This window comes from Hevea brasiliensis, chromosome 3 (genome assembly GCF_030052815.1).
Source record: "Hevea brasiliensis isolate MT/VB/25A 57/8 chromosome 3, ASM3005281v1, whole genome shotgun sequence".
NCBI lineage: Eukaryota > Viridiplantae > Streptophyta > Magnoliopsida > Malpighiales > Euphorbiaceae > Hevea > Hevea brasiliensis.
The window spans coordinates 15,307,254-15,319,957 of record NC_079495.1 but is presented as its reverse complement, the minus strand read 5'-3'; the positions used below and the strand labels follow the sequence as shown (position 1 = coordinate 15,319,957).

At 35.5% G+C, this 12,704-nt stretch overlaps 1 protein-coding gene across 2 annotated transcripts; it reads right to left on the bottom strand.

Annotated features, from left to right (window-relative positions):
• Nucleotides 1-307: 307 nt before the first annotated feature.
• Nucleotides 308-6,447, bottom strand: LOC110637722 (protein DETOXIFICATION 42). 2 transcript variants are annotated; one of them, XM_021788023.2, is made up of 14 exons: nucleotides 6,297-6,447; nucleotides 5,818-5,959; nucleotides 5,371-5,492; nucleotides 4,396-4,605; nucleotides 4,053-4,228; nucleotides 3,596-3,731; nucleotides 2,735-2,831; nucleotides 2,496-2,596; nucleotides 2,197-2,360; nucleotides 1,577-1,648; nucleotides 1,388-1,504; nucleotides 1,172-1,267; nucleotides 850-971; nucleotides 308-730 (listed from the first exon to the last, which is right to left on the bottom strand). In XM_021788023.2, exons 2-14 carry the CDS (start codon nucleotides 5,892-5,894, stop codon nucleotides 688-690), a joined length of 1,533 nt encoding a protein of 510 aa, XP_021643715.1. In that variant the 5' UTR covers nucleotides 5,895-5,959; nucleotides 6,297-6,447; the 3' UTR covers nucleotides 308-687. The 2 variants fall into 2 exon arrangements, with proteins under 2 accessions (XP_021643715.1, XP_021643716.1); XM_021788024.2 differs by lacking the exon at nucleotides 6,297-6,447 and having other exon boundaries at nucleotides 5,818-6,272.
• Between the last annotated feature and the right edge of the window lie 6,257 nt (nucleotides 6,448-12,704).

Genomic DNA, 12,704 nt, shown 5'->3' with positions numbered 1-12,704 from the left:
TAATCAAACCAAACTCGAGTTGATCAAGCTTGAGCTCAACTCAAATCAAGCTATGTTCGAGCTCCACCCAACTCATTTAAATATGTATGGTGGGAACAACCTATTAAATATATGAGTCCCACATGTTTGTCAATAGACCAAGTCTAGACAAGAATTTCTCATTAGTAGATACAATAATAACAAAACAAAACACATAAATAATTAACAAAGGACATGCTATTGCACTGTAAGCAAATTTCAATATTCTTTACATTGACATAAAATGCAGATGAAATTTTCCGGAAATTGACATAGATCATAGAGTTCATTAATGGCAAATGTGTTCCTTTGATAATCAACGGAACATTTTCGACAATCTTGTTTCCAAGAGCCATTTTCTGGCCTTGATTCTCTAATTCCTCTTCATACTGCTAGAATCAGTCTCTACAAAAATTGAAATCTACAAGCAGGAAGATCATATACAGAGTCTACGAAACAGGATTTTGCTAGCACGTAAAAGCATGTTGGCGTGAAATTTAGATGAATTGATTACAGTGGCTGTTTGTATCAATTGTGTATACATCTATAAAGTGTAATATATACAGCTTGGAGGACCAAAATGCCAAAATGCTATCCACCCCCAACGAACTTGTTATTTGCCATTAAAAAACTCATGGAATAATGTAGATGAACAAATGGAGGAGATGGTCAGGTCCTGAGAAAGCTCCAAGGCCCCATTCCAGTTCCTATTCTGCAGATACAGAATTACATGTGTTAAAACAAAATTCCAAATAAAGGACATTGATCAAATACAACAACCAACAACTTCCCCATGATAGCAAGGTTATAATCTTTCAAATGTGCAGTTACCTCAAAAAGCCGGCTAATGCACGTAAACTCATAAAAATGCTCAATGCAACCCAAATGCCGTAGAAGCCATGACTAGAGGATAATATAAACAAGCATAGGATGCTCATCATTGACACCAAAACCTGAGTCGCGGAGGAAAAAAATAGAAAAATGTGAATATAATGAGCATTTCATATTTATTAATGTTAAAATGGAGAAGACAAATAATATAAGATTATTAAATTGTTGATGGCATATTAAATTGTTGATGGCAGCCAAGCTAAGCTTATTATAAATTTATATCTTGAAGAACCTTTTAGTTAGGGCAGAAGGCAAGGGATACCATTGAGTATGCAGAATATGCAAAATCAGATGCTCCAAAGTTGATTCCGTCGAAAACGAAGGCTAAAACATTAATGGGCTGAGTTGCTGTAACAAACTAATCAGCACAAAAAGGAAAAATCTTAATCCCAAAATGGTCCAGAGTCCAAAGCACAGAAAAGGGGGGAAAAAATCCTATGCTTGTTTCTTGTAGCAAAAGAATGGAAGTGAAAGTTACCGGGATGCCCACGCTAATAAGGTTTAAAACATTGGTGTCTTCTGTAAATAATGTTGAAGCAAACTGTAATCCAACTAAAAGGAAGACCCAGAGGAATAGCCCTAAAACCAAACCAAACTGCAATAGGAAAGTGAACAATTAAAATATGTAGAGGGAAATAAGTAACTTTATGCTAAGAAATTTTCATACCTGCAACACACGAGAAGCAGTGGCTTTGGCCTTGTCGTAATCATTATTTGCAAATGCACTTGCAAGGATTGCCTGGAAAAGGGGAAATTCATTATAGTCTATTTCATGGATTAGAAGCAACATGTATTTAGCATTGCAATAAGCTTAGATATCGCAACAAACAGAATTATTTTATCACAACTCCTGAGGTTTGGAGGTGCTTTAAAAAAATGAAAAAAGAAATTTGAATGCATGCCTAGCTAGCATGTGCAAAAAATAAAATCAATCATGCAGTAAAACAACTTATTATATGTTGCTTTTTGGCTCATGGAGATATCTGATTGCTCCAAACTTTCTACAAAATATCATGGATGATTTGTTCTTAACAATTTTAATGTGCACAACGATATTATGCAGTGGAACGTAATTAGTGTAAATGATAACCAAGAGATAAACTTGGTGTAAGGACAAAAAAGTTGAGTTCATATGTTTTCTTGATCCCTATTATGCAATCTATTCGATATCCATTAAAATCTCCATCCATCCATTGGGAAGGGAATTATGCAAATAGTTACAAATGAATTCAGATGATAGTTTCAATTCACTAATGTAAAATGCACTCTTAAAAGAACAGTTCTTACCTGTCCAGCCACAGCCAGCCCATCTGCAAGCAAAGAAGTTGCCAACCAAATCTGCAAGCAAACCTGAAATGCAGCCATTGAAGTAGATCCATGTCTTGCTGCCATTGATGCAGCCAGGGTGACACAGAATGTTGCAGCTATTACCCTCATCAACAGCATAAATCCTTAATCGAAATGCAGAAAACAATCTTGCATATATCAGTGCCAATAGCATTCAAATAAAATGAATAGAAAAGGAAGTGAGAGAATTCCCACGTACACAAGCACGTGAAAGAAGGGAAAAAAAGGAAAAACCTTACCATTTTTGAGAAATCGGCTAAATTGTAGATCTTTAATGCTAGGAGGCAATAGCTCAACTTGTTCAATTAATTTCCACAACAGCATCAGGGAGATTAGGTACCTAAAACACAATAAAAAAAAGGTGAAACATAGTGTCCTCACCATATAATTCTCAAAAATCAATACAAACAGCATGCCAGAAATAAGAAACAAGAAAAATGGAATGCCATCTCATCTTCAGGAGAAAGATGGAACTTACTGAGAAATAACATGAGCAATGGCTGCACCGCTGACTCCCAGCCGGAAAACGAATATAAATATCGGATCCAAGATGATATTTGCTACATCTCCCACAACTATACACCAATAATAATAATAATAATAATAGGAGCAACAACAACAACAACTTATACTAGATTTTGCAACCAGTAATCCGCATAAATGAAGTAAAGAATGGGTTGGTCAATTTTATTCAAATAAAAGGCAAAAAGACTTCAATAATAGCATAATACACAAAAACAGACACTTGGCTCCTGATAATTAAACCATGGCTGCCATAAAAATTTCGCTGCAAGTTTAATTTAGAAGCAAGCAACTTTGAGAATTAAAAAAATATTCGCCTTTATGTCATGTTTCTCTTTGCTTTTATTGCTATACAGATAAAAAAAAAAGGATGACTGCAGTTTTGATGAGAAAAGGTTGACAAACAGATCCTAAAACAAATATAAAATGTAATTTCAAAAAAGATGTTGAACTATTATACTGTAAAACTTTGTAAAGAATTAAAAATAGAAATATACGATACTAATAGGTAAAACTAGATAAAATAATACGAAAAAAACTGAAATTGGCTAAGTTACATAAACAAGAATATATTTTTGGTGTTTGCTTACTGAATATATACACAAATGACTTGATAGTACGTGGTTATGTAAAAAATTATATCATCGTATACATAGCAGAAACCACTTAAATTTTCTCCAAAAAGTATGAATTAAAAAAAATAGAGAATGCATTCTACAAGTAGTAGAACATAAATATTAATAAGTTGTGTTGATTTTTTACAAATATATCAATGACAAACGTATCTACAGGAGAAAGCAAATAAATTTTATCTTACCAGTAGCATACAAAGGAGTTTTTGTATCCTTAATTCCTCGGAAAACCCCTTGCATGGCTAAAGAAAGAAGGACAGCAGGAGCACCCAGTGACCTCAATGTCAAGTATTGTTGTGCTGGTATTAGCATGGGAGAATCCTGTGTAAAAGAAAATGTCTTCCTCAGAAAACTAGTCTGAAGTTTGAACGGTAAAAAATACTGAGGTTAAATATTTTCTTGAGGTGTGATGAAGTGGTGAAAAGAAGCATGCACTAAAATTTTTAGACTAACTTCCATGAAATAAACTGGAACATTGATATACTGAAGAAATTATGGTATTAATGAGTAAGGCACAAACATGGACATCAGACAACCCATCAACAAGATAGCCCACTAGAGTTGACAATTTTAGATCAAAAGTTGGAACAGAAATGAGAAACAATACCCAAAATTTCAGCACTCAAACAATGCATCACTTACAGGATGTACGCCCATGTAGTTTAGGATTGGTTTTGCTGCCATAATGAGAAATAAAGCCTGGATGATGCCAAGCACACAACCAACAACCAATGCTGAAGAAGCAGATGGTATGTGCCTTCTCTCATAAACCCTTTTGGTGGAAATACTGCTCACAGGGGATGATTTGTGAGTAGACTCTGGTTAAGAGAAAAACACAGAATATGTCACAAGTGACAAACAAATTCTGGGAATTATAAGAAAATCAAAGAAGTTTACTGTTTATGTTGGAGCTCTATCAAGATGCTGGCTATTCACATAGGTGTATTGTTTCAAAAACTAAGGTGGAAACATAGGATAAACCTACCAGCTTTAGGTAACAGCTCTTCCATTTCCTTGTTGACAGCAAAATCATCTTCAAGTGTTGCATTTTCCTGAAGTTCAGTACTCAATTTTCCAGTAGTGTCTTCCTCAGCAACAAAAGAAGTTGTGACACTGACAAGTGGGAATATTGCGATCTTTGACACTTGACTAAAAACAGCAATAGAAACTCCCACAGCAGCAAGCTCCACAGGTCCTACAAGATGAACCATTGATGATAACTAAAAAGAATAAGAGAGTAATGTAATATAAGAAAGTATTCTTTTATTTTTCCTATGATGGATGATAGATTCAAAATAAGGATAGATTAGTCATTTATTTTTGGGAATTACCTCAACTTTTGTCCATAGGAAGTGTTTGTTTTTAGTGGATCCAATTCATGTTCGCTAATGCTTTCAAACTAAAGGTAGAATTGTAATTTATGCTTTCAATTTATCTATGTCCCATTTATCAAACAAACACTATGTCCAGAAAAATGTAAAGAAGGCACTAGTTTCTGCTTCCATAAATGTAATATTGCAAAAGATCTGCCAAGAAGTCCTCCAAAATTTGTTGAAATCCATGATGACATAGTTGTTATGGTAATAGATAGAGCAAAGATCATCTGTAGATAGCTGTATGATGTATCATTCATAAATGAGATGGCCACAGTATAATAAAGTTTGATTTCAATGCAAAATATGCAGCCAATTCTGAATGCTATGTTAGCGGTGAAGATAAGAAACAGAAACACAGGGACCACATAGATTGAGAGAGAGAGAGAGAGAGAAAGAGAGAGAGAGAGAGAGAGATCGCCATTAAAAGTATGGTAGTGCATTAATAACATACACTAAAGTGTTGAACATCCTCATCATTTTGTGTTGGTATTTGTCTGGTGGAATTTAAAAATACAAATAGCAAGGCAATTAAGTACTGGATATGCAGGCTGTCTTCGATAAAGATGGGGATCATAGATACAAACCTATATGCCCAATGAATGCTGTATCAATTAGAGAAGCAACAGGATCTGCTGCTAAAGCAAGCGCTGCAGGAACTGCAATTTGTGCTATTTCTATCCCTAACTCATCATTCCTGAAAACATTACTGGCCAAACCAATTGTAGAGTTACATGTGAGATATGATAATATCAGTTATAATAATCTCTAATGAAAGCACAAGATTGTAGAAAATCCCAGGATCTAAACCTCCTAACAAATAATTAAACGAAGAACAAGAAAAAAATTCCAAGCATGCTATATATCATATAAGCCTCACGAGAGGGACAAAATCCATATCAGTTGAAAATTGGAATGAAAATTTATACGCATTATTTAAGAAATTTATCACTTATGATGATCATAAAAATGAACTAAACTGATAGAAGCAAAAACCTTAAATTAAGGCCCAACCTTCGCAAAGAAAAGAGTACCTTGTATCCTTGAAGAGCGTAAAAAGGGGCACTTTAGCCAAGTTACTCCCCAGGTTAAGAACAGCATCCATGGCCATCACTAGAATGGATTTCCCAAAAACACCGGATGGAATCAAGATTACAGAGCTTCAGTAGAGAAATTCTAAATTGGAAAGAAATAAAAATCCAAGAAAAACAAAATGTAATCAACACCAAGCCAAAACCAACAAAGAAAAAAGGCTGCTTCCAACAGGAAAAATGCAACAACCAAAGAATTCCAACATCAAACACTAGGTCAAAAAAGAAAATGATAGTAGAAAAGACTCAGAAGAATCAAGAATCAAGAACTATGGTTTCCCAGAAATTTCAAGAAAGAAAAGAAAACCAAGCGAATCCCAGAAAAGAAAAAAGACAAATGATTCAAAGCATCATGGTTAATTTGAAAGGCATAAAGTAGAGATGTGATTGGAGAAACAAGAGATTTGGAGTGCAAAACTAACCATGAGTTGACTAAAGATGGTGCATCAACCTCCCTCAGTTACGGAAAACCCAGAGCGTACATTTTATGCAATATAAATTTATAGTAAATTGGAGCCAAAAGTGGCAAACAATAATCTAACCACCGCCTGCTAAACTTAGACTTCAAAATGTTTTTTAAACCATTCACCAAGTTGGCTGCTAACAAATTTCTTAAAATAAATTAAAAAAAAAAGGATGCTAAAAATTAACTAATTTTATTTTAAGTCATTCCTTTTTTCGCCCGTTTGCTAAAAATTTTAAATAATCCTACAGACTAATTATGATTACTGAATTGAATATACATAATATATATAATAATTTCATTATTAAATAAATAACTCTTACATAATTTCATTATTAAATAAATAACTCTTCCATATTTGAATCATAAATCATGATGAACCTAATTTATATAAGAATTAACCGATTGAATGTAAAATTTCTAAATCTTGACATAAATTAGCTGTTTTTTCTTTTTATTAATTCATAATTATCATTCTATAATACAATTAAAAAAATATATATTACTAAAGTTATTTTTTAATTTAATTTTATCTTTAATATATATATATATATATATATATATATATATATAAAAAAGAATGAAGGGTGAAATTTTAAGTGGACTCAAATATAATAATAATAATAATAATAATAATAATAATAATAATAATAATACGGTAAATATATTTTATAATTCTCATTGAATTAGAACTTCTATTTGAAAAAGAATTGTACTTTTTATTTTAATTTAAATTTAATTATCAATTGTAATACTAATTTAATTAGGATTGAATAAACGTGTTTATAAAAAGAAGTTCTTTTCATTATTTTCATTTTAATTATTCTCAAATAAACATAGCATAAAATTTAAGATTTAGCAATTACATAATTGTCATGACCCAACCTATGGGCCGGATCGGCACTAGGACCTGAGCAAGCCTAAAGCCCTCGAGGCTCGTAGTAAGCCTAACTATTCCTCAACCCAACTCTAAGGCCCATTTGGGCTCAATTTCAAGAATTCAACCGGACAGAATCCGGCCATAAAATGGACCTTTCAACGGGGAGTTTTTGACTCACCCGACCTGTAAACACAATATACAATCAATTGGGGAGCTCAGCTCACCCTTCACATACTCATATGTCATAAAAATAAATGGGAGCTCAGCTCCCTCATCCAGCCCGACATACACGCATATAATAATAAGTTTACAGGTCCAACATGGTAATTATATTACAGACCCATATTAAATGAATATTTCTAACACATGCGAAATTCTAGAAGTTAACAGAATTACACAAACATTAATAAACAACCTGCGAAGGAGAAAAGCAGGTTAACCACAACAATAATCCTCCTGTAGCCTAAAAAATAATGAACAGGAGTGAGCGTTCGACTCAGAGAGTAAAATATCAACTTTAACCATAATCTCTATAACTATCTAAAGCTAATGCACCCTGTAGAGTGAAATGCAACATCAGTAATATTTTCATATCATAACAGCAAAAAGTTAATTTGGAGCACTCACACACTCGATAATGTCAAACAATACATATAAAGGAGCTGATCCCCTCTACAGCCCTCTTAATCCTGTGCCAGCGAAGAACTCAAGCTCGGACTTTCGCTTAATAAACCAAATCGGGGTCCTAGCGAAGAACTCAACCCGTGTCTACCCCGAAGGACCGAGTCCTAGCGAAGATCTCAAGCTGTGTCTACCCGTCCTGTCCATAGCCAACATCACATCACACGCATGCCAACGCACGCACATTGCTCTAAATTACCACAACAACATCCATGGCACTTTAACAGTTGTGAATGCAACATAAAACGTGCCCAGAGTTTAACTACATAGAGATATATATATATATATATATATATATATAAGTGATGCATGGGCATGCTTGAACATATAATAATATCGAAATTACAATTAAAATTAATATTTTACTCACAAACTCAACCGAAGTCACTGTGGCGGCTGGGCGGAGAAGGAAGGTTGTCCTGGCTCACTCGATAATTTTTTTTACAATTATTTAATATAATTGACTCAATACAAACTAAGAAAAGACCAAATACATCCTAAGTCGTGCCAAAAATTCGACTGAGTCTCCCCTATACCTAGGACCTACCCAACCTGCAAAAAGGCTTAAAACACACTTCTATATCCACAAACCATATATCCACAACTCAATCACATCACACAGCCCCTCCTGGGCCCATCAAAACAGTCATCAATCACAATATGTAAAATTACAGTTTAGTCCTTATAATTGACCCTTTTTGCAAAAACTACTCAAATAAGCTCTAAAAATTCTAAAACTTTGTCCCGCGGTCCTTAGCAATATTACTAAGCTAATGCAAAAAGAATCATAATTTTCTAAGCTACCACGAATATTTTATAATTTTTTTAATCCAATTCAAGCACTAGAAAATCACGAAAAAGTGAGGTTCGGGTTTACCTATGTCAATTCCGACTCTGGGGACGCGCTCAGGACATCTGACAATGGTGGGGTAGCCAAAATCTCGATCTAATTCCAAGACTTTTTCGGTAGCCGGTCTGTCTGGCTGAAAATTCACAGACCTGGGCAACCGTCGAATTTCAACAAATTGAAGGTACCTGCATGAAGCCCACAACACGGGGGTTAGTATATAATTTTTACAGAATTTTCTAAGCTTATTTAATACTCGAAAAAACACTACGAAGTTTCGTGGGACCCACCGAAAAACGGTATCGAAAAATTTTGAAATTTATATTGCTGCGAAGCTCTCAATGAGTGGAGTGCTCTGGTACTCTTGGTTTTCTCGTGGGGTTCACGGTTTGCGAGAAATCTAGCCCAAAAGTAGAAATGGGCTAAAACTTACCGGACAAAAATTGAGCAAACCGCTTAATGAATTTTGGTATTCTTTGTGTCTATGGAAAGCTCTCGAGGTGTAGATGGTGTTTGACACAAGACCTGGCCCAATCGATGGCCGGATCGGCCGGATTTTGGCCGGGAAAGTGAGGCATTGCGCGTGAGCAGGGGAGGAGTTCGCGCGCGTTTTTCGACCACCTTGGACGTCGGCCGGCCGTGGGGAGGCACTGGGGCAGCGCGCCGGCGAGGTGGGGAGGGCTGGGTAGCGGTGGCGCGGCCTGGGGAGGAGGGAGGAGAGAGAAAATGGGAGAGAGAGAGAGAGAGAGAGAGAGAGAGAGAGAGAGAGAGAGAGAGAGGTCGGGACGAGCGGGGATGTGACACCCCTTACCCGTCTACAGTATATCCGAGTAAGTTATGTCACACGGTATACCGGAACACTCTATTTTTTTTCTCAATTAATTTTTATTATAGTTTTGAATATACTTGTGGAATATAATTTATTTAAGTCATTTATTGAAATCATAATTTATTTGAGGTTCCGAAAATTTTATAGAAAATCCGGCAGAGTACCGGCTAAAAATGGAGAAAACAGTTCTTCGGAACCTGTGAAAACACTTCCAATAACCATATTCAATCATTCTCAAACTCCAATATCATCAAAATCTCAATATTTTTCAACAACATTTCTCAATCATTCATTTCTCATGGTACTCATATATAAGCAATAAATAAATACTCAAATTTTTCCATTCATAACCATAATTTTTCATTATTTACATGAACATCAAAATACATTACATAAGTTTCATTTACACAAAGGAAAATAAAAGTTAATTACAAAATACCAAAATGAAACCTAGTGTCCTACCAATGCATTGCAGATGGTGAGGTGACACGGATACTATGCAGAGCTGCAGGAGGTCTCACCCAGTCTGTGGTCTACTGGGCTCTCGGTCAGTATCTCCAGAACCTACGCGTGGCAAAAGCAACGCGCTAAGCAATAATGCTTAGTGGTGCCAATAATAAAAATAAAAAGAAATAACAGAAAATAAATATGCAGTGCATGCATCGAGGTCTTACTTGTTTTGTACTTATTATATTCATTATTTCGTTAAATTTATCCACTTTCATTTTTGGTTGCCCAAGTAACCTACACTAGACGACTGGACTGGATAAACGGGTAAACTGGCACTGGGTATCAAGTACCTCGGGCCGTTACACCATCGGTCACATATGTGTCTCCCGGTGTGCAACAGATCTGCTAATAAGCTGTAATAACATCAGGCACAAGGCCAAGTATCAACATAATGTCAGAATGGCTAAAAGCCATGAAATCACAGAATGGCATAATGCCATGTGCAGTACTGCTAACTGAACCCTATTGGCATGCCAAACTATCCAAACCAATCTTGTTAGGTATACTAGGGCATTTGATACTTTTGAATTTTGTAATTTTTGATTTTCAAGCTTTGGTGTTACTATTCACCTCATTGGTCAACAAAAATGTTAACTTTTGCATAGAAAATAGGTACATTGGTTTTAACACTCCCAACATACCACATTTTGCATTTAAAACTTGTTGGCATTAATCACCAATACCATTTCTAAGCTTAAAACTAAGGGATCAGAATTTTCAGTTTTTATACCCTAACTTTACTGTTCCATTCGCTACTGTTACAGTGGGAATCTGAGAAAATGATAAACATGAAAGTTGTTCCTTATTTTGTCTAGTTGAATTTCTTTTTTTTGAATCACTCCATTTGGAGTTTTGTGGCTCAAGTTATGGTCCAAAAACCACAACTGGCCGGATTAGAAAATTTGAATCGACCATATCTACGGCAGTGAACAAAGGATCGCAACTGCCTTGTTGGATAGGTTCTGGTCATAATTTGGGGTAGGTTTCTTCATGAAAGTTGTTGGTCTATATCTTAACTTGTTGCTGTAAAAATTTCAAGTCAATTGGGTCATTCTACAATGAGTTATGGCCAAATGAACAATCACTATTCATTTGGTCATTTTGCAGAATCTGGTTGCAGGGCATCCGGATTGGGGCAAGTTTGTGGTCCACTTGCTTTGGTCTTTTGGCCATGGTTTCTTCACCAAAATTGTGCCATTATGTGTCTAGTTTCATGTCCAATTGGCCAAACACCAATTGAACCTACACAGCCAGAGTTATGGCAGTCCAACAGGCTGGATTCACAGCCACCCTGCTGGTTTCACTAGGCAGCATACCAAATCAGTTTGTAATGTTATAATTCACTCTAAGTCATGGTCAACTTACCTCAAATGGTCACTAATTGACCATTAAAATGTTCATTCACCATTACCTAAGCAAGGTCCAAGTTTCTCTCCAAAACCCTAACCCTAATTGACCAAGCCTCCAATTCATGCATCCCACTCCTAATTTGCTATACTAATCATATAATTTATAAGAGGGGCAGCAATATGTCACTTTAAACCAAAGATTTCTCCTAACCCTAACTCATGTCAAGGCTGCCAAAACTTCATGGAATATAACCATGCTTCATTAATTCAATTTTTGTCAAATTTTTAACTTAACTTAGCTCAAATTCATGATTAGAAAGATGTAAAAGCAAAGGTTATGGCACTAACATCTTTGGTGATTTTCTAAGCTTGTTCACACCTCACTTTCTTTCACTTTCTTTTGTTTTCTTGGCTGCCAAACACTCTAGCAAGGTTGGGTGACAAATTTTAGTGAAGGGACCTAAGGGTTTTGGGGTGAGAAATCAAAGATTGAAGGTATGAGAGAATGAGAGTTATGGAGGAAGAAGGAGAAACTCACGGCTGGCTGAAGAAGAAGGAGAAAACACTAGAATTTTTGGGCCCATTTTGTCTCTTTTAATTGTTTTAAAAAGGCTTATTGAATGGTGATTGGTGGAGGGTATGTAAATGACATCATGTGATGTCATTATCCCTAATTTCCTTCATTTTTCTTTTCTTTTCTATCAAATTTCAATTTAATTTTTAGCAATATTTATTCATATTTTATGTCATAATAATTATTTACTTAACTGGACAAGTTGGCCAAAAATCGTCTCTGAATGCGAAATGACCAAAATGCCATCCGTTTGGCTTAACGGGTCAAAATTGTCTGTACCGATTGAAAAATTTTTCTAAATATTTTCTTGGCATTCTAATGCCATAGGAACCTCAATAACCCTTCTCTGGAGTCCCAAAAATTATTTTATGAATTTTCTCTCGGGTCTAGGGCTCCTAGTTGCGAGAACCGCAACTTCCCACTGAGTTACCCATCGCTTGGGCACCGGCTCATTTGACTTAGTTGTATTTTATTTCTAAAATTTTTAGTAAATTTTTCTTATTAATATTTGAGTTAATTATGGTTCCTCACTTTAGTTTAAATATTTTTCCGATCGTTCTAGCTGTCCGGACCGACACTGGTCACCGGAACAGTAGAATGTACGGAGTTGCTACAGGGAGGGTGTTACAGGGGAAGGGAAGAAGAAGAAAAGAAAGGCCGGTCCGATCCGGCCCGATTTGATTCGGCAGGTCCGATT